Source organism: Onthophagus taurus, chromosome 2 (assembly GCF_036711975.1).
Source record: "Onthophagus taurus isolate NC chromosome 2, IU_Otau_3.0, whole genome shotgun sequence".
Taxonomy (NCBI): Eukaryota; Metazoa; Arthropoda; class Insecta; order Coleoptera; family Scarabaeidae; genus Onthophagus; species Onthophagus taurus.
In genome coordinates, this window is record NC_091967.1 from 26,804,290 (window position 1) to 26,827,394 (window position 23,105).

At 34.6% G+C, this 23,105-nt stretch overlaps 2 protein-coding genes across 2 annotated transcripts in view; one reads left to right on the forward strand and one right to left on the reverse strand.

The window, feature by feature from the left end:
• Positions 1-588: 588 nt before the first annotated feature.
• LOC111429230 (Syntaxin 1A) overlaps positions 589-23,105 on the reverse strand; it is a 134,904-nt gene continuing 112,387 nt past the window's right edge. The window contains exon 10 of the mRNA XM_023065089.2: positions 589-11,589. The gene's annotated coding sequence lies outside the window, so the exon portion shown is untranslated. The remainder of the gene's footprint in view (positions 11,590-23,105) is intronic.
• On the forward strand, positions 14,569-15,462 carry LOC111429223 (tigger transposable element-derived protein 1-like). Its single transcript, XM_023065075.2, has one exon. It carries the CDS (start codon positions 14,569-14,571, stop codon positions 15,460-15,462), a length of 894 nt encoding a protein of 297 aa, XP_022920843.2.

Consider the following 23,105-nt stretch of genomic DNA (forward strand, 5'->3'; position numbering starts at 1 on the left):
AATTTTTAAATTAGCATCTTTTTTGACACTTTTAGGTTATACGAAAATGTAAGTTTTGTTTCAACATGTTTTTTGTCAATATTTTTCCAATCCAACCTAACAATTATTATACATCATTTTAAAAAGAAAGCTTTGAGCTTTAATTTAGAATAAGTCCCATTCTTTAATTTCAATAAATACGGCTTTCAAGAATTTTTAAATTAGCATCTTTTTTGACACTTTTAGGTTATAGGAAAATGTTAGTTTTAACTCAATACTCTTTTTCTCAATATTTTTTTAATTCAACCCATCGATTGTTATACATCGATTTAAACAGAAAGCTTCAAGCTTCAATTTAAAATAAGTTTTATTTCTTAATTTCAATAAACACGGTTTCCAGGAATTTTTGAATTAGCATCTTTTTTGACACTTAGACTATGCGAAAATAGGGACATCATGGCGAAATTGTATGTCTTAATAAAATTAATTTATTTAATAATCATTTAAAAAACACATCTATTGTGTGAGTGCTTCGGCTAACTCAGTTGGCTAACTTAATAGAAGAAATGTTTGAAAACAAGTTAAAGAATTTAGGAAAATAAAACAATGTTGTTTAATATACGGAAGATATTTATAATTAAACTTCCAGTTTCAAATGTATATATCATAGATTTAAATGAATTTTCTAATTTACAAAATCCGCAGGACGTCGTTCGGTCAAATTACATGTACATATTTTTTGTAGGAATTTTTAATCGTTTTCATTTATTAATTAATCAACGTTTCCTACACATTTATATTTCTACATACAAAAAAGATATCGCCTCTACAAATTATACATACGTACAATTATTTATTGTCTAATACACATAACATGTAATAATAACTCTTTTTTTAACGTTACATCAAACGGGGTAGAAGATTTTTCTTAATGTTATTCATTTAAGGGTTTATTGGTTTCATTTTCTTTATTTATTTGTTCATTTAGTGTTTATATACAAAGATATAGTTAAAAAGGTGGGCGAAATTTGAAGAAGTACAAACAAAAAAAATTATAAATAGACTTTACGTCGTCCTGCGGATAGGAAACATGCACATTCATTTGGTTTTTTTTTTATTAAAGACATACAAGAGAGCGGACACTGACACAGGGTGCAAATAACTATTTTTAGAGACGTCACAACACGCGAGTGACTCTTTTTGATCGACCGATTTTTCAGTTGATCTTATTATTTTGGAAAGTATTCCGTTTCAGTTCAAAATTTATTAATTTATTTGAAAGAACTGCATATGGGAACGCTTTGCTTTTGGGATTTTTAACAGATCGCTATTTCAGTTTCACGAGATAATAACTGAAATTTCTTTTATTTTAAAAGTTAAAATCTTGTGGTACGGGTATAGCGAGTTAACATATTGTCGTTAACAAGATCTTTTTTAAATTGTATTAATTAACAGAAAATAATTTAAAATTAAAAGAAAAAATGTTAACTACTTATATAATTAGGTACATAATATTACAATATACTATAATCACTACCCAACAATTAAGAAAGTTTCTTCGGTATATTTTACTTAACAGGTGTGGTTTTGTGCATAGATTTTTTTTCAATTTTTTATTTTCGAAAGGACACATTCATTTAATCACATTTTACACCTATAACCAAAGGATCTGTGATAACAATCCAGTTGTTATATACAATTTTTTTCTACAAATTAATTTAAATTAGGAGCAAATACAGGTTATAATTTATTTAGCGGTTTAAACATGATTATTTTAGCGTGATTCAAATTTTGCCATCTGTTGCAAGTTCGCGAAATAACTGCAGTTGATTAACTTTATGTTTTTCTATATAGAGAGTTTAATTTGTGCACACCATTGGGATCTAAGAAATCTTTAACTCAACTCTATCGTTATTCTAATTTTTGATTCAATTTAATAAACTATATCGCAAGAACTAAAAGTGAAGAAATTGATTTTTCATAAATTATTGTAATAAGAAAATATAAAAATTATCAAGAATTTCGATTGAGTTTAAAAATGTTCATAATCAATACATTTTTAAAATTTAACTAGGTAACTAACTTGTTCAAAATGGTCATCATCATTAGAAAGTAAATATTTTTAATGACAAATATGGCTTTACAAAATTTTAACCATTCAGAATTATATCAAATTCGCGCAGTTGATTATGTTGTTTAATAGTAACTAATACATATCAAGCAGATTTATAGAAAGATATACATATCTAAGTCTACAGAAGACTACTGTTGGTTTCTTCAAATCTTTGATATAGAAACAAATACTGCATATCAAGTCCACGAATTGATGGTTGTAGAAAGATTGTGTTCGAGATTGCTTGTAACTGCTGCGTTTTCAGCGACATCAATAGATTAGTATTAACAAGGTTTTGATATGGAAACTATTGTATAATAAGCTCGCGTATGGTTATCGTTACTTGATGTAATGATGATTGTAGCAGAGATTATGTACAAACATCTATTGTATACCAAGCTTGCAGAATTTTATTGTTGGTTGAAGGCAGAAAGAATATCAAAACGGTTTGCACCTGAAGCTTTTTTAATGGAGCAAGACATCAGTGTGTAAATAAGAATTGCACGTTAGGATCAACATCTATTTAATAGCGAGTCTGCAGAAAATTGTTGGTTAAATGCAGAGAGGATGTCGCAAAATCTTTTCAATTGAAATAAAGACATTGGTAATAAGTATTGTTTGTTAAGGACATTATATAGAAACATCTATTGTGTACCAAAGCCTGCAGTAGTTTGTTGTTAGCTGAAGACAGAAAGATTATAGGCGAGGCGGCTTGTGGCTATGGCTTTCCAATTAGGTTTACAATGTTTACCAATAACTATTGTGTATCAAGGCCATGATATAGAAACAGTTATTGATGACACACAAGTTTGCAGCCGAAGCTTTCCAATTGAGCCAAGACATCGGTAAACCGATAACCTCCATTATAAACTTCCATTATATACCAAATTTGCGAATAGTCCACCAATAGTTGATGGCAGAAAGATTAACAGAGACTTTCTAATCGAGACCAAGATATTGGCACATCAATACTACTGGCATACTACGGCATATACTGTACACTAGGGTCATGATATAGAAACATGTATTATATATCAAGCCTGCAGAATCTTTTTTGGTAATTGGCAAGAATTATAGTAGAGATCGCTTGTAGCCGAGGCTTCCCAGTTGTCATTTTTTCACTTCAGTCACGATATAGAAACATCTATTGAGTGAGTACAATCTGAGTATTTCGTTGAGTATCCGGGTATTTTCGTTCAACATCCATTCAACAATTCTTGGTCTGCACATTTTTGATGATATATTCACTGGGAATTGATCATATAATCAGCTAACTATACGAAAAAATGTAAATGAAATATTTTCCAATTCTAACAAGTATGATTAAGAGTCAACAATAATCTAGCAATAAAAACTTGAACTTTGATTTTTTAGGAAATAAATTCATATTAATTTTAATTATTTTTATCCCCAGAGAATTACTGTTTTTGTCGAACTCACTCAATTGGGCATCGTTTAGTTGTTTTTCCTCTTGATGCTGAAAAAGCAGTGTAGTTTATTTATTAGCCAAGAATTATCATCAGTTAATGACAAAGAAATTATAGCCGAGGTTGATTAAGACATCGGTATACAAATAATAATTGTAAAATCAAGATGTTACCGAGGGAATATTGCCGAGGTTCATCAATTGGGATCAAAAAATCAGTATCCTTGTATTATATGTCACAATTTTGATATCCAAATATCTATTAAGTCCACGATGAGTTATCAGTGTTTGATGAGAAATTATAACCGAGATCACTTGCGGACCAAGCTTTTTAATTGGAACTACAACATCGGTATACTAATAACTGTTGTATATTAAGATGATGTTGATAGAAACATCTGTTGTATACCAAGTCTACGAAAGGTTGTTGTTGGTTCCAGACATAGAGACTAAGACGTTGGTTTATCGATAACTGTTGTATATCAAAGCCATGATACTGTCAGAGAAGAAGCAAGGAAATACGGAAGAAATGTGACGGAAGATGACGAGTATGTTTCACTAATGGAAAGGAATAGACTGCCAGCGATTGCCAGAGAATGCAGATCAGAATTCAAGAGGCCGACAGGAATATCTCCAAGTGATGGAAAGATTACTTATCGTCCGCATATACAAGAAATATAGACAGAACAGAATGGGAATTGGATTAATTACAGTATATCAAGGACATGATACAGAAACATTTATTCGTTCTGCATTTATTTAGCCTGCAGAAATGTATTGCTAGTGGTGACAAGAAGATTGAAGCCACGGCGCTCGTAACTGAACCAAGACATAAGTTTTAAAAGCGTATTTGTGTAAATGTATGTAGGTGGATTATGTTGCTTGCTAGAATAAAAGAAGAAGAGAAACAAAAGAAGAAGAAGAGAAAAAAAGAAGAAAGCGTTTTCAGAAAGATACTTGAGAGCAAATAAATGACGTTTTAGATGATTTTTAAATGTCATAAAGTGAGAAATATTACGAATCTCAGTAGGCAAACTATTCCAAAGGGTTATCGCCTGCACCGTAAACGATTTATGGTAAATCTCCTTCTGGAGATCAAAGATATACCGTATACAGTTGTTTTGAAGTCTTTGTAGTTTGTTTCGGAGTGTTACTGAAAAATCAGGATATGCCGTGTCAGCATAATCTATATGGGGGAGAATCAGAGAATAACAAAGATTACGACGGACCATGGTAGGAAGGAAACAACGGAGACTTTTCAGCGAGTGGAAACAATGATAGACCTATTTGCAGACGGATTGAATTTGAAGTTTCCAGGACATTGTAGAATCCATAACCACCCCAAGGTTTCTAATCGTATCTGACAGTTGCATAATGTCACCGTCAAGCATTAAGTGCATGGGTGAAAAATCATTAAGCTTCGCAAGTAAAGGTCGACTGCCAAACGCAAGTGCTTGAGATTGAGCAGTATTTAATTTAAGGCCATAACGTTTAGACCATTCCAAAATATTAGAAAGATCATGATTGAGACGTGCAATTGCTTCCGGAAAATCATCAATAGTTATCGTAGTGTAAATTTGGAGGTCATCAGCATACACATGATAGTTACAAGAAATGCAATGGGTGACGGCATTAATAGAAATTATAAAGAGCAACAGACCCAACACACTACCCTGTGGTACACCACATTTAATATCACAAGCAGATGAGAGCGCAGAATCAACACGCACAAACAAAAAACGACAGGAAAGGTAAAATTGAAACTAAGATAAACATGAAGAGGTAAATCCAAGGGCAGTCAGTGACGCTAACAAGAGATTGTAGGATCTTAATAAAATTGATATACGACGTAAATTAAGCAAAGAATAAGGTTATTGAAATTCATGAAGAATTACTGTTAATTTGAGATTATAGCCGAGGGTCTAGAATTAATATCAAATCAATCCAAAACTTGTAAATACGCATTGCAGCTTCTCGGTCGCAACCGACCTCGACTAAATTTTGAAAGGGTAGTATAAGATTTATCTGATTAAGCCGAGGTCACTTGTATCCGAGGCTCTACAATTAATACCATATCACTCCGAAACTAATCAACACATTGTTGTGCCTGGGCTGCAAGCGGTTTCGGCTTTAATTAGAATGGGGAATATAATATTTCGCTCAATTAACCCTGGTAGAAACTGGTAGACACATTGCAGTGTCTCGGCCGCAAGCGACCTTGACTACACTCATAAGAAAGAATATAGGATTTATTCGAATAAGCTAAGGTCGCTTGCAGCCGAGGGTCTACAATTAATATAATATCAACTCGAAACTGATCATCAGATTACTGGACTTACAATGGTTATTATACATCAAGATCTTGACATAGAAACATTTATTATATTAGGTGGTCACACCAATATGGACGTTTCTTTAATGGGTGTACAGTCGTGTTCACGGGAAATGCGCACTCAAGGTCAAGCGTTGTTGTTTGATCCGACATGCTGCTGGCTAAACGAAGCTCGTGCTTCGTGGGCGCTCGGCTCAGTCCGTTTAGCCAGCGGCATGTCGGATCTCACAATAGCGCTTGACCTTGAGTGCGCATTTCCCGTGAACACGACTGTACATAGAGTGGAGTGATCGAACAATAAGCCAACCCCCTCTAATCGTGAGAATATTCGTTCAATTTGGTTACCATGGAGAATGGAGTGTTTGCCGTCATATGCTTCCTTTGCGTAACTCAATTCTAAGGTGGTGAATAATTTTCGCACACACAGAAGAGTGAAGAGAGCAGAGAAGAGGTGCTTCCTTCACACAGGAAAATATTGATCGTGTAAGAACGTTTCAACTCGATCAACTAGACGCCACGTTCAAGCACTCCGATTCCTCGCGGAAGTTTAATGATCATTTTAGACAAATATTTCTAGCATTACCCTTACAAAATTATAGTGATTTAAAGGCTCCCTTAACGTAAACAATGGAGCGTGCGTATATTGCACAGTTTAGACGATGAAGATGTAACGGTGATATTCACTTTCACTTACAATAGATGGTTTTGTACACAATCCAAATTGAAGGGCTGGATGCAAAAACCAGGTAGCTCCAGTTTTGGGGGAATTTGACTTTTTCATTGATTTTGGTTCTCAAAACTGTACTCTACGAGATTGGTGCAACAACCAGGCAGTTCCACAGCTTAATACGACTGCAGAACGTTGAATGGAGCTACCTGTTATGCTGTTTCGGTGCAAAAATTGGGTTGCTCCAGGAGCCAGCTGGTTTTTGCTCCATGGGTTAGCGTGTGCTACCACGTGGTAACCATTTATATTTAATCTCAAACTGTCATTGTGTCGATGATCGCATCAGGTGTGTAAGTAATGTTTTGATATTGTGCGAACCGTGTAGATTAAAGTTGAACAAAATAAACAGTGACAGTGAACCTGGTGAACCCTTCGAGGATTCGTCAACCCACTTTATTCCCGAGACGGAAATGGAATCATCCTGTAGCGACAGTGAACATATAACTGCTTGCATGTTATTGAATATCTCAAAAAAAATAGGTTAATACTGAAGAGGGCTAATGGTTAATGGGAAGAAAAGGATATGACATCCAGAATCCTGGAAACGAAATGTTGTAAAAAATAAGCGTGCATTAGGCGAATAACATACAAATCATAAGGGAAAAATTTCCTGAAAGAAGAACAAGACAGCAATAACTGTCGAAAGAAGTGTTTTGCAAAATTTACAGAACAGTTGCAAAGTGACCTTATAAAAACATTTAATGAGCTCGGAAATAAAGATTGTCAGGATGCTGATCTTGCCGGTCTGATTAATGTAAACGAGGTCCAAAGAACAAACGATCAGACAGTTTGTATAACTACCAGCCGCGCAGAAAGAATTGCGAACCACATTGCCCTGAACATAACCAGTCCAATAGACAGAAAGGGATATTGTTCAACAAATACAGAGCGGAAAATAGAAGAAAATCTCACTACAGTAGAAACGACAATGAAAATCGTCATTTTCTGTCACCTGTACTAAACGTCGCCACCATGTATAGACTCTATTTGGAAAAATTTGAGCTAGAACAGCATCGCATAATGGGAGAAAAAGACTTCAAACCCTACATTATCCACGATTTTTATCGCAGAATTTTTGTAGAAAACTTTAATCTAAGCTTTGGACACCCAAGGTCTGATACATGTCAGAAATGTGACGCCTAGGAAAATTCATTAAAAAGTTGAACGGATGAACAGGACAAACAAAAGCTTATAATTGAAAAAAAATTTCATCTTGATAAAGCGGACAGTTTTTACCGAGATATGAAGGAAAAATAAAAACTGCCATTTTCTGATTCGTGGAGGTTATTAGTTTTGATTTTGAACAGAATTTATCATTACCACATGTCCCAGCCGAAGATGTGTTTTATAAACGTCAACTGCGGGTATTTCCATTTTGCATTCATCAGAGTAGTACTTTGAAAAGTTTCTTTTACATGTATGATGAAGTTACTGGGCGTAAAGGCTCCAATGAAGTTATTTGTTGTTTACATCATTTTATTAAGACTTCTATAAAGCCAGAGGTTAAAACGCGCTGCTCAAAATAAAAATAGCGTATTAATACATTTTTGGCAAACATTGACACTACAATAATGATTTGTTAACATTAGACACCACTACCCTGAACCCAGACATAGTTTTTTGCCATACGATCGCAGTTTTGCTCAGGTCAAAAACAGAACAGGAAACAGCAAAGGCTGATATTGCCCGAAGAGTGAATGCAAGTGAGTTTTAAGTATCGAATAATATTCAGACAGTGCCAATACACTAAAATGTTCTGAGATCCATAACGCTCTATTCTGCCAAGAATTCGTAACTTTCAAGACAAAGATCATCCTACATGATCTTGAAGTTGACAGAAAAGCGTATAATGAACTTCTTCCATTGAAAGAAAGAAAATAGCAAAGCTATCTCCACCTCACAAGTGGTACTATGAAAGAATTTGTAACCTCTGCTGAAGAAAATGTAGTCAAATCGTCTACAGATGACGATGAAACGTAGATAGGGGAGTAGGATACTGTTATTATTGTACGTGGCAAAAACCAGGTAGCTCCATTTCAGAATTTTTTAGACATTTTTTTCAAATTGTGGTGAGTATTCTCGTAGAAAACAAAGTCAAAAAAATTAACGACAACATTTTCTACCAATAACATAATCAAAATCCAAATTGGAATCATATTTTCCTTTTAAATCACTTTTTTGATGATTCCCAAAAGTTTACTAAAATGGAGCTACCTCGTTTTTGCACCCAGCCCTTCAATTGTCGTTATTGGTCACTTGATAATCCACGAGAATTACAACGACGACTTCAACATAGTTGTGGTGTCTAATTTTTGAGATTAGGAAAGTTTTTCTTTCCTAAGTGTAATTTTGATAGTTTCGGGTTTATATCATTTAGCTTGGTATCTACAAAAATTAAAATTTTTGATTGAAAGTGACTAATATATTTGGTTCATTTTAGTTCATTAAAATTGTATACTAAAGGTTGAGAAGAATTATTATTAACTCATCGATAATAAATTGTTGAGATATAACTATAGTTTCTAAGCAACCAAAATTTAAACAAATTATAAATAAAAGAGTTTCCTAGACGCCAATGGTGACCACAGAATTTGCACCACCTATATATAAACAATGTTATGTACCACCTCACACTTTTATCTGTAAATAATTATATTATTAAGGATTATTAAGATTACATTTTGTTTCGTTATTGGCAGTATGTTTCTACACAGTTTTTTTTTTACAAATATTTCTAAACTATTTTTTTTTAATTCTTTGGTTATAGGAGTGTTTAATATTTATACAATAATATTGCATTGTTTGTACAGTGATTTTATTTCTAATTAAAATGAACTAATAACGGTCAATCGTAACGGATTCGTTTTCCACTTTTATTTCATTTAATTTTAAATTTAATTACAGTTACTATATGAAATTTTTCCTTGTGTATACATTTAAATGCGAACACACAGTTTTTTGTCATTTAAACATTTTTTTAAACTTCACTGTTTTTTTTCCTTTTAAATAGCCTAACTAACTATTAGTAGAACTACAATGTTATTTTTTTTTTTTATTTACTTTAAATTTCAAAGACTCTAACATGATAAAAAGTTTTTTGCTCGACGTTTCACATTGTTTTTAACTACGGTAATATCTCACTTTTGCGCATCGTTTAACATTGAATTAGATGCAAGAAATTTTACAGTTTCTTCATTAATTTACTTTTGCTTAATAATTTTCCAATTGACACTTATAAAGTTTATGAATTGATGACGTCCTTATACAAGTAGATAAGTGCTAAGTGTGAACCAGAATTAACTGGTTTCTTTAATTCAAGCTACATCTACGATCTTATTCTTTCTGTGTGAAGTGTTATTAAATTTAAATAACGAAATGGTATTTTTTATAGTATTGGAGTGAGATTTAAATTAACGTAAAAAAATGACTCTCAATTTCGATGATTTAGGAAGAATTTAGATTAAAAAAATTTTAAGGCAGTGACTTTTTAATTTTTACCAATTTTTTTTATATAAAATTAATTTTACACCAATATTATAATAAATACAAAATTCGTTATAAATGCTAAAATTGTGTTTGGTTACGTAATTACTCCTCCCTTTATTTCTTTTATTTGTTTTACTAATTCGACGATATATATTTGAAGGTAAGTAAAAGAATAAGATCTCCGTTATTTTTTCTTTTCATGTCGAACTAGTTTACCTACAACTCTCTACATCAGGTCCAGTAAAAAGTTAACTAGTTACACGAAGTTAAATTATCGAAAGACTCATTTTTAATTAATTATTACACCAAGAGATCCTCGAAAGCCAGTGTGTTCTCTTTATAAATATTCAATATCATTGGTTTTACTCAAAAATTGCCGCAATGATATAAAAAAAATTAAAGAAAAACAGAGTGAAACGGTGAAAGTTTGAAAGTTAGCGGAAGACCTAGGGTTGTTAATGAGTTCTTTGGTGTTTTTATATATCATATTAATTTAATAAAGAATTTTACTTTGCTTATGTTAACATAAAAACGTCCGAAAATTGATCTTAGCAAGATTTTTTTTTAATTGTCAGAAAAATGATACGATATGTGATGTTTTTTCTTTATAATTATCACAACACGAACATTTCTTTAAGCTCTGGACAACAACGAGATAATTTTAATTATTTTTCTTTCTTTATAAATTGGTGTTAAAATTCGTTTCTTTTTAAATTTAAATTATTGTCCGCAATTTGATAAGTTAATTTTTGCCTTGCTTAAATTTTAACAGAAGCAAAGTAAAACTTAAAACAATGATTCATTTTTCCTTTGATAGTGAAAAATTAGGCCCTTTTCAAAGACAAATAAATAAATAAATAAAAACACTACTGATTGTACAATTTTTTAAAATTCTTTTCTCATCTAATTCTTTCTAATTTTTTTCTACTGATTCGTGGAGTTATAATTTCCCTTTTTTTCTTGTTCCATTTTGTTACATTATTTTAAGTTAAAAAATGTTCAACGTAAATCCACAAATATTAATTTTTTCTAACACCGTTTATTAACCACTAACTTTTTTTTTAAAACGCAACAATAAAAACAACAAAAATATATTTCGACTACCAACCAAAGCAATTTTTCTTCTTTTACTGTATTATATCACACGTTTTCGAAAAAGTAACGTTTCCATTAATGTTTCTTTTAACATTATTATTGCTACTGCAAATTCCGAATACATCCTTAATAAATATACAACGTTCTTTCCAATTAATTACATCATAATATCGTATTATAATAGAGTATACTCCTAAGAAAGCTACGTTGTTTTAGTTTAATTTGTTCTGTTCTTACAATTTGTTCTCTCAAAACTATTTGTTTTTGCGGTGGGAATAATGTCGTTTTTATTATTATATATATTTTTTAACCAATGCTCTTCCGAACGAAGCACGAATGTCCTTGAGTTGTATTGCGATTTTTGTTCCTTTTATGATGAAGACAGCGCTGATGTTATCGTTTTTATATAAGTTTGCGATTTTGCTATATCCCTAAAAAAATAAATACTTATTAATTATATTACACAAATTAAAGATTGACGATTTTAATGTCGGTCATACCTCACGAATTAAAAATGATACAGTTAAATAATTTTAATAAAAATTGTTTATAATGAACCAAAAATACGTACGTAATCTAAAATTACATCAAGCTTATACAAGATCACGTTGTAGATAGAAAGTGTTGTTGACATTCGCTATCAAAATCAATTATTACTCAGAAATTAATAATGATGGAGAAAAGAATTTTATATATAAATTGTTTATAATAAACTCAAAACACATAATAAATCCCCAAAATAACAAAACTGTTGATTTTTGTTAGTAAGTTTGATAACAACTCGAGAATTACCTATATACACTAGGGTCTCGATTTGCGTCGACTCAATTTGCGTTGTTTCGATTTGCGTTGCATTATAGATATACACTTAGTCACGAAAGTCTTCGTACAGGCTAGAAATTCGTATTTATGAACAACATAATTATTTATTTATAACTGTTATGAAACATTTTACATATTTTCAATGATTAATAATGATTTAAAATTAAAATATATGCTTCTAGTAAGAATTAAAAAAGATAACAAAGATAAATTACTTTTTCTGATCACACGAAAGTGTTCGTACAACGAATTATTAACAAAATAACTGAAAAAAAATCCTATTAAATAAATAACTAGTATCGTGTCGGTCCACCTTTCTGCTCTAACAGTTTTTAAACGGTTTTACATCGACGATACTAAGTTTCTAGTAACATCGGGCGTAATATTCTCCCATTCTTTCAAAATCGCTTCTTTAAGGGAGGCTTTGCCCATTATCCTATTTTTTCTCACTCTTCTTTCAATTTCGTCCCAGAAATGTTCTATGGGATTTAGGTCAGGGGACTGAGGTGGGAAATTTAATTGCTTTGGAACATTATACAACAGCCATTCCTTAACTATCTTCGCTGAATATTTAGGATCATTATCCTGCTGAAATATCCATATCCTTCCTAGATTTAGTTTATCAACGCTGGCACGCAAATTTTCCTTCAATATGTTAAGATAATAAACACAGTCCATAATTCCATCAATAAAAACCAAATTCCCTACCCCAGCCGCCGCCATGCATCCCCAAACCATAATTGATCCACCCGTACGTAAGAGATGCTCGAGTTTGAACTCAGTAATCGTTTTTCTCCATACTTTACCCCGTCCATCCGATCCAAAAATATTAAATTTAGATTCATCATTAAATAATACGGTGTTCCAAAATTCCATAGAATTTGTCAATATGTTCTCGAGCAAATTCCACGCGTTTCTTCTGGTTTATTGGATTGATCCTTTCGACACCTCTGCCGCCAATATTGGACCACTCAAAGTTGGTTCTTTTAATACTTCACGAATAATATTTCGTTTGTCTCGTGAGTTTCACTTCGAAGGGCGACCTGTCCGAGGTTTATTGCTCACATTATTATTAGTTTTGAAGTTTTTTATGATATATTGCAGTGTAGATCGTAGTTTATTAACAAGTTTTGAGATTGTGCTCAACGATTTTCCTTCGTTTTTGAATTTAACAATTAAATTTCTTAATTCTTCGCTAGTTTCTTTTCTATGGGCGCTCATTATAAATTGATGTTGTAAATGTGATGCAATTGTCGCACTGAACATGTCTTAACAAGTCAAAGTTTACGATATACCAAAGTTAAACGAGGTGAACCGAAAATTAACAATCGGCAAATCATCATAATGAATTAAGATCAGAGTCTTGTCAGTGTACGAACATTTTCATGACATCAAAAAACGATATTTTTTTAACTTATTTATTTATTTAAATAGAATATTCTTTATTTTATCCATAAAACGTTATTAACTGTTTTATATTATACATTTCGATAACGAAATGTAGCAAAATTTATAAATAATCGGTTATTTTGTTGCTTTTTCACCTGTACGAAGACTTTTGTGACTAAGTGTAGGACTGTGTCTGAGACTTGCGTTGATATGATTCGATATGCGTCGCTACAGATGAAATAAAACGGGAATTCACTCGCATTCACTGCGTGGAGTCGTGCGTATTCGTTTTCATACATGATAGCGGTAGTCTTTCTTGAAACGGCGGTGTTAGCAAATTGCGAAGACACATTGAGGTAAGATAATATATTATTGATGATTATTGGAGTCAGAATTATATTGAACAATTATGTAATGTTGCGTTCATATAGAGTATGTTTCACGTGTACGTATTTCTTATTTATAGATCAAAATGAGTGGAAAAATCGTAAAGAAAACTAAAAGTACAATATCTCTAGGTAAAAAATTAAAAATATTACGTCGGTTTGATGCCGGGGGAAAAACCGTAGATATTGCAAGAATTCTTAATATACCCGTCCCTACCATTAGATCCATATGTAATCGTGACGCAGAAAAAATCAGAGAAGCTGCAAAAAATACAAACTCATTATGGTCCAACAAATTGTAAAAGGCAAAAGTTCTTTAATTATGTTAATGGAATCTCTCCTCTCTACGTGGATAGAGGAACAAAATCAACGTAAAATACCACTAAGTAGGACCAACATACAAGAAAAAGCTTTATCCATATTTGAGGAATTAAAGTCAAAACCCTAACATGTTCATAAAGACGAAACTTTTCACGCAAGTCGAGGTTGGTTTCAAAAATTTAAATCAAGAGCTAAACTGCACAATGTAGCATTGAAAGGAGAAGCGTCCAGTGGAGATGCAGTAGCGGCCGAAGATTTTAAAAATGTTCACAAGAACATTATTACACAAGGCGGGTATTCTACTAAACAAGTGTTCAACGTAGACGAAACTGGTCTCTACTGGAACAGAGAACTTACATTTCACAACAAGAAAAACATGCACCTGGCTTTAAGGCAAATAAAGACCGACTAACTCTTCTTCTCGGGGCTAATGCAGCAGGTGATCACCGACTCAAGCCTTTGTTAATTAATACTACTCAAAATCCAAGGGCAATGAAGAATCATCAAAGAAATTCATTACCAGTTCATTGGAGATGGAACAAAAAAGGATGGATGACAGCAACTCTGTTCCGAGAGTGGGTAAGCGATATTGCTGTGCCCGAACTTAAAAACTATTGCTTGAAAGAAAATCTTGATTTTAAAATTTTAATTCTACTAGACAACGCTCCCAGCCATCCTCCTGATCTAGACGAAATCTGCGAAAACATAAAATTTATTTTTCTCCCGCCTAACACAACGGCTCTTATACAGCCCATGGATCAAGGTGCCATTTCTAATTTTAAAGCTTATTATCTACGTAGGACGTTCAAACAACTTTTTCAATATCTCATTGATGAAATCTCAATCAAAGTAATATGGAAGCAGTTTAATATTTTAAAAGCAGTCGAAAATGTTGGAGAATCTTGGATAGAAGTCAAACAAAGTTGTTTAAAAGGGGTTTGGAGAAAACTGTGGCCAGAATTTACTGAAGATGCCGAAGGAGCAGACACTGATGACCTCGAAGGGATTGTCAATGATTTGCTTCAATGCGCAGAAGAGATACATTTTGAAGGGATGGAGGTAAACGACATTGAAGACATAATTTTAAATCAAGATGAAGAAGAAATTGCATGCGATGACTTACTACAAAATTTTACTGCTACAACTGAAGAGGCCACTGAGCATTCAGACACAGAAATTACAAATCAAAAATTAACAGAAGCGTTTTCATTAATCGACAAAGCTGTCGAGATTTTTATTAACCACGATAAGGACGAAAATCGAAGCAGAACTGTAATGCTGAACTGCTGTCGCCAAAGATGTTCAGTGCTACAAGGACCTGTACACTACACGTATAATGGATGTACCTCTAGACAGCAAACTTTGGATGATTTTTTAAAAACGTAAAAATATTATTACATATTTTTATTGTTAGGAATTATAAGTTTATTTTGTTATTACAATATTTGTATTATTTTTTACTATTCATAATGTTTTTTATAGTACATAACACATTATAAATATTTTTATTATTGAATTGTTTATTAAAATACTACCTAACATTGATCCCAGCAATGATTTTGTATAATAATTGCATGTATGTGCGCATTGCACACAGTGATTACGACGTCGCCGAAACGAATCCAATAAATTTATATGGTGTCTTATGGAATAATGTGATTCGATTTGCGTTGTTTCGATTTGCGTCGCACTTTACCGGAACGCAAATCGAGACCCTAGTGTATTTAGTATTAATTGTTAATAATGAAGCCAAAAGACATAATAAATAACCAGATTTAGTTCTGATATAATCGTATTCTAGTTAGAAAGTAATTTCCAAAATATCTAAACAAGTAAACGGGGGAAGACTGAAAATAGTGGAAAAATTTAAATATTTGGGCACCATTGTTACATGGATTGAGTGCTTGAACGAAATTCGATACATCTATGATCTTATTTCTGTTTCTCTCCAACTCCTCAATGGTCTTCCTCTCCTTCTTCTGCCTTGTAGTGTCCAGTGCAGTACATGTCCGTGCCATCTAAGTTGGGCAGTTCGTATGTAATCTATAATGTCTATAATGTTTTATTTCCATTACATCTCTTATGTCTTCAATTCTAATCCTTTCCAGTCTAGATACCCGTAGCTCTACTCCAGTAATCCATTTCTGTGGTTTATAGTTTTCTTTCTATGTTACCCTTTATAGGTCACTCTTCACAGGTATATTACTATACTTCTATCCAGGTGACCCTAGATAGTTTAGATACCATTTGCGCTTGGTATAAAGACAATTACTGTGCCCTTCACCAGGAAACAAACGTTAGATGGACTAATCCGCCCAACTATCCACCAACCCTAAACCATGGGAGGGGGCATCCCTAATGGCTATCGATGAAAAGGAGCTACCCAGAGCGACTATCATGAACGGCTATTTCCCCTACAGTGCGGATGAGAAATTTTAAAAACTGTTAAAGGTCTGAACGAAGGCCTGAACACCAACGAATGGAGGGTGGTCAAAACGACGACTGAAGGCAGCAGTGCCGTTCTTACGTTGTCCGTAGATCATCCCTCTGTAGAGAGCCTTAAAAAAGCTACAAGTTCGGGCAAATCACCCTGAGGCAAAAAAGCGACAAGCCTACGCCACAGAAGGTAGAACCTGAACCAACACCAGGAACTTCCGGAACCGCCAAGGACCCCAAGAGGGGTACAGGTAAGGTAAGTTCCGAAAAACATACATGTTGCGCTGATCCAAGAGCCATATGCATATGGATCAATAGTCAGAAGACTATCAAGAAAAGCAGGTAAGTTAATTTATCACAGAGGAGAGTGTCTGCGAGAGCAGCGATACTCGCTAAATCCTCTCTAAACTGCCTAACTTTAACCCAGTTTATCTCTAGAGACTTGGTTGCAATGTCAGCGGTACTTCCCCGGTGAATCGGACGATCCACCATCACAGGAGGTGAAAGACCTCATTGACTACTGCAATAAGAGGGGGAAACAACTCCTCCTGGGCTGCGATGCAAACACACACCATCTCGCATGGAACAGCTCAGATACAAACAAAAGGGGTGAGTACCTTTACCGATACTTACAAAGTACTAATTTAGATATCCTCAATAGAGGTAACGAACCGACTTTTGTTACCAAGAGTCGACAAGAAGTAGCTAGATATAAGTCTCGTTTCAGTTCGCAAACTGGCATGTTTCACGTGAAATCACTTCAGCGGATCACAAGCATATTCGCTTTGTCATTGTAGCTGACATGACAAAACAAACAGAATTCAGAATCCTCTCACTCACTGGTTGGTGCTCTTTTTGTAGACACCTCAGCGAAGAGGTCGACCAAATCAAAACAAATATTGAAAACAAAGAGGATCTCGAAATAGCCTCTTTTCAACTAAACAATCTCATACATAGTGCATATGAATCAAGCTGTCCAATAAAACACAAAAGAGCACAATTCGATGTGCCTTGGTGGAATAAGGACCTTGAAAAACAGCGAGTCATGGTTAGAAGACTATATGTATAATAAAATCGGGAATTCCAAATTCGAAGCAAACATGGGACCTCTATAGGAAAGTCCTAACGGAATATAACTTGGCTATCCGCAAAGCCAAAAGAAAAACCTGGCGCAGCTGCTGTGAAGGCATAGACAATACGCCTATAGTTGCTCGTCTGCATAAGATCTTGGCAAAAGATCACAACACTGATCTAGACCACCTATGCAAACAAGATGGTAAATATACTGAGGATGCTAAGGAATCGTTGGAGCTCCTACTGAGTACACACTTTCCTTCCTCAAAAGTCTGCTCTCACGCTAATGCCGACCCTGAAGTAATGGACAACATTTTTAATGGCTGGGAACATTTTTACACTCAACAGAGTAAGGTAATTTCAAGTCCCTAAAATCGCCTGGAGGAGATGGAATTCTGCCTATTCTTCTGCAAAAAGGCTTGGAAGATCTTCTCCCAGTAATATTATTACTGGGATAGTATAAGATCCCTATATATAGCTAGCTACAGCTTTAGCTATACACCCACTCTATGGAGGAAAGTAAAGGTGGTCTTCATACCTAAAGGTGGTAGGCGTTCAAACGCCGACCCCAAGGCATACAGACAAATTATAGGCTAATAACTTCATTTCTCCTCAAAGGGATGGAAAAGGTAATCGATCATTACCTTAGGAATGGAGTGCTTGTCACTATTCCACTCCACCCTATCCAACATGCTTACCAGAAAGCAAAATCAACAATAACTGCTCTCCATGTTTTGACTAGTAACTTTAGAGGAGGCAATTCCAACTAAATAGCCCTGTGTGCTTTCATAGATATAGAGGGTGCATTTGATAACACCTCCCATGAATCCATAGAGAAGGCTCTAAACGTAAAACATATACATCCGTCGACAATCAAGTGGTCATGTTGAAAAGTCGGCAGATTACAGCCAGTCTGGGAGGCGAGTCGCTGACTATAAAGGCGCTAAAAGGATGTCCCCAAGGGGGAGTGCTATCACCTCTCTTATGGTGCCTGGTAGTTGATGACTTGATGAACACCCTAACTAAAAACGAATTTAAGATTCAAGGGTGTGCTGATGACCTGGTAAGTACAATCCGAGTTAAATATGATAGAATCATAACTCAACTAATGCAGAAAGCCCTACTACTGACCAGTACTTGGTGTAGAAGCAATGGGCTCAGTATCAATCCCAACAAAATCGAAAAAGTCCCTCAATGAAATCCTGTCCGACGGCTGCTTTGGAAGCCCTACTCGGTATCACACCGCTCCATTTATATGCAGGGTAATTCAAATTCGACCCCCACCACTGGGATCTCAGAAACCATAAGAGATACAGAAATAGATAAATGGGGGCAAAGTTGCGTAACTTAGAACTCATCATTTTTCAACTAAGTTTTTGGATCTAGCCGTTTTAGTTTTTAAAATATAGCCGAAAAAGAAAAAATTACTTTTTCGTTTTTTGCTTATAACTTCTTTATTTTTCGTTTTTTCGTGAATCTGAAAAAACATTCTTAACGCAACTTTTTATGAAAAATGTCATGAGATAAAATGTCAAAAACTTAGTTGAAAAATGATGAGCTCTAAGATACGTAACTTTGCCCCCATTTAACCATTTCTGTATCTCTTATGGTTTCTGAGATCCCAATGGTGGGGGTCGAATTTGAATTACCCTGTATACAAAAGGAGGCAGCTTCAAGTGCCTTACCACTAAAAACAGTTTCTCCATTCAAGTTCATGCAGGGCAACCTCAGAGGACACCTCGAGGTCCTCAAGGACCCATGTCTAAATCACCTGATTGAAATTAAAACGGACCTTATACCGACAGTATACAATTTCAACCAGCTGTATAAGGTCATATTTAGAAGCAGGGATGATTGGGCGAAGGGAGGGCCTCAACTAAAAAGACAACTCAGCTCGGACATAACCATTTTTCAAGCAGAAGTTCTTGCTATAAACTTCTGCACCGCTTTGAACCCACAAAAGGGACAGAAAGGTGCATCCATAAACATTTTCACAGATACTTGGGCCTCCTTAAAAGCAATTCAGGCCTACACGGGTGGTTCCGCACTGATCAGAAAGTGTACCAGCAACCTGAGAGATCTCGCTAGGGGTAATGATGTACTTTATGGTGGGTTTCAGGTGACAGCAACATTGACGGCAATGAGAAGGCGGACAAGCTGGCCAGAGAAGCAGCAAATACGCTCTTCTTTGGACCAAAACCTGTTTGTGGACTACAAAAAAGACACATGAAACAAATAATCACCAGTTGGGAGGCCTCAAAGGTGGCCTTACGCTGGAAGGAACTTCCAGGGCACAGGCAAGCGAAGAGTATGTTAACTCCGTCGAAAAACAAAACCAAAGAGGTTTTATGCTTCAGCAAAGGGAATCTAAGGACGCTCTCAGGTTACTTGACCGGCCATGCGCGCCTAAAATACCACCTCTTTCACATTGGACAAGCTGAGGATCACTTATCGACTTTGCAACGACGAGTCAGAAACAACTGAACATATACTGTGTAATTGCGTCGCCAGAGGCCGTCTAAGACATTTTCGGTAAAGCTCTCTTGACACCTACCGACATAAAGGTACAAGACCTTGGGGCAATACTAAGGTTCATCAAAGACCTACATCTGCCCTAAACTTTTGGAGGGCCAAAGTTACAATAGATTTTATAGGTCGCGGTAACGAGAGGGGCCGCTCCCCTCAACCCGGCAGCAACAATAATAATAAGAATACTTCTAATTATTGACATCTATATTCTGCGCTTGTTTTCGTTTGCTATATGTTTGTCCTACTGCATACTGTTTAACATGAATATGTTATCATACCCTGGAAATTTCTTTCGGCTATCGCTTCATCAAGTATTCCCTTCTTTGATATTTTTACCCCAGGTTTGATTAATAAGCTGCTGAATTCTGCAATCTATTTCTGTTATTTGCAGTGTTTTGTTTGTCAGATAACTTCTAAGTTCCATTTATCATACTCTTCATTCATTTGCTGATCTTATCCTATGCAATCACAACTTGATTGTCAGCAAATGCCAAGGTGTAGACTAGTGTAAAGTGTTGATGTACTATCCATTGGTATGGCAATGGTTTTGCATTTTCTTTTACCTTAGTAATGCGCGTTCTAAATAAATTTGAAACAGTTTTGGCGCCATACAACCCAGCTGTTAAGGTATTTCTTATTTTTATTAGTACTTTTGCATTATTATAAGGTGTTTCAGAATTGCACGGCACTATTTTAGGGATTCTTCAGCACAAAATAAACAAAAAAGGTCAAATAAACATATGTCCCAGATTAATTTATTACCGCGATATTTAAAGTTGAAGTAAAATATCTGAAAGTATTGCGTTAATCAAGTAGCCATGGACAACAATCGCATATTGTTTTTTTTTGCTTGACAGATGATTAAATATCTACTATTAATTGTGTTAATTAATGCTTAACACTGTTGGTGTAGTGGTTTTTCTAGTGCTGTACAAAGAATTTATTTTTTTATTATTTATTATGGGAGACACCAGAAGTTAGTTCACTTTTGCAGAACAAACAGAGATGTTGTTAATTTATGGCGAGGTGCATAAAAATGGAGCAGCTGCTGTTCGAAGGTACTATGAAAAATTTCTTCGAAGGATAACAAATCGTAAAACGTTTGAAGCCATTGAAAGACATCTTAGGGAACTAGCACGCTAAAACCTACACGAATAAACGCTGGTCGACAAAGGTTTCGACGAACTGCTAACGTTGAAGAATTGATATTCGATGCTGTTCAGTTATCTCCTAGTACTAGCATCAGAAGATTGTCACGTCGTGTCGATGTTTCGAGTATAAGCGTATGGTGAACATTGTATGAGCAACAGTTGTAGCTATATCACGTTACACATGTGCAAGATTTATTACCAGAAGACTATAAGAAGCGCAGAAATTTCTGCCAGTGGTTAATTCGAGAATGTACACGAAACCCTCACTTTCTAAGTTAGCTCCTAGTTACTGACGAATCTTGTTTACCAGAAACAAGATTATTATTTTTCGAAACACCCATACTCATTACCAACATACTTTTTCTTTAATTGTCTGGTGTGGTCTTCTGGGTGACAATCTCATCGGCCGTTTCTTTTTACCATCTAAGCTTTCCGAAATATCATATTTGAATTTTTGTAAAATAACTTGTATGAGCTCCTAGAAGACATTCCGATTACCGATAGGCAGGGAATGTGGTTTATACATGACGGTGCCCCTTCTCACTTTTCTCATCTTGCCACTGATTATTTAAACAGACCGATGGATTGGTCGAAACGGACCTGTGAAATGGCCACCACGGTCTCGTGATCTAACACCGTTAGATTATTTTGTGTGGGGCTGGATGAAATTTATGGTTTCCTCTATGTCTATCGGCACCCAAGAAGAGCTCATCAATCGCATCGTAGAAGCTGCAGTAATTATCAATAGCCGTCCTGATGCTATAAGACTTGCCAGAGAAGCGTGGATTCATCGTACTCAATATTGCATTCAACAAAACGAGAACCATTTTGAACATTTGCTCTGACCGCTTCATTGACAAATTAAAATTTTTCATTTTCAATATCTCGGTAATAAATTAATTTGAGACATATGTTGATATAAACTTTTTTGTTTATTTTGTGCTGAAGAATACATCCTTAAAATAGTACCGTGCATTTCTGACATTCCTTGTATATGGGTTTTATTGCTCCTATTACTTCAGCATCTCTCTGGTCTAAAATCGACTTATTCTTCTGCCACCATTACTGTACTCGTCTTCAATTCTGTTTTTAAGTATTCTTCCATATACCGTGTTGATAGTATTGGTTGGTTGGATAGTACTGATACTCCGGTCATATTTCTGTCTTCTATTAGCATTTTTTGTAAATATTGATTCCATGTTTGGCTTGTTATTGCTGAAACTATATCATTTACTCGTTGTCATATCATGTTCTTGAGCATTCTCCAAATTTCTGTGATTTTTCTTTCTCCTAGGTAGGTGATGAGTTTAGAGTTTTAGTCTAGAGTATGTTCTCTTCCATTTTTGTAGTATTCATTTATCGTTCCTTTCTTTGTACTTCCTTCTATGCAAGATTATTTTGGAGCTTAACACAGTGTTGTATAATTTTCTTTTTTTATTTCGGATTCGATATCGTCATCACACTATCGTCTAGTCTTACTTCAGGAGTAGCTGGAGGATAAATGTAACTCCATCAATAAATCTCAACAACATTCCACTACTGATCGACAGGTATGGTCAGGTACTTAGGAAAATATTTTGACAGTCGTCTCAGTTGAAGGAAGTATATATGGATAAAAAGATTGCAACTGGATGCACAGGAAAATAATGTGTATTGGCGAAAATATCTTGCCCCTGAAGTAAAAACAAACTTAGAATCTACTAAGGTCAATCTGGGAATATGGTATACAATTATGCGGAACTTCTAAATATCTAATAAGATTAGAAAACCATTCAAATGTTTTCGCCAATAATTTAACCCACCACTAAGGACATAGATCCGAACTTAAAATGATTCTTG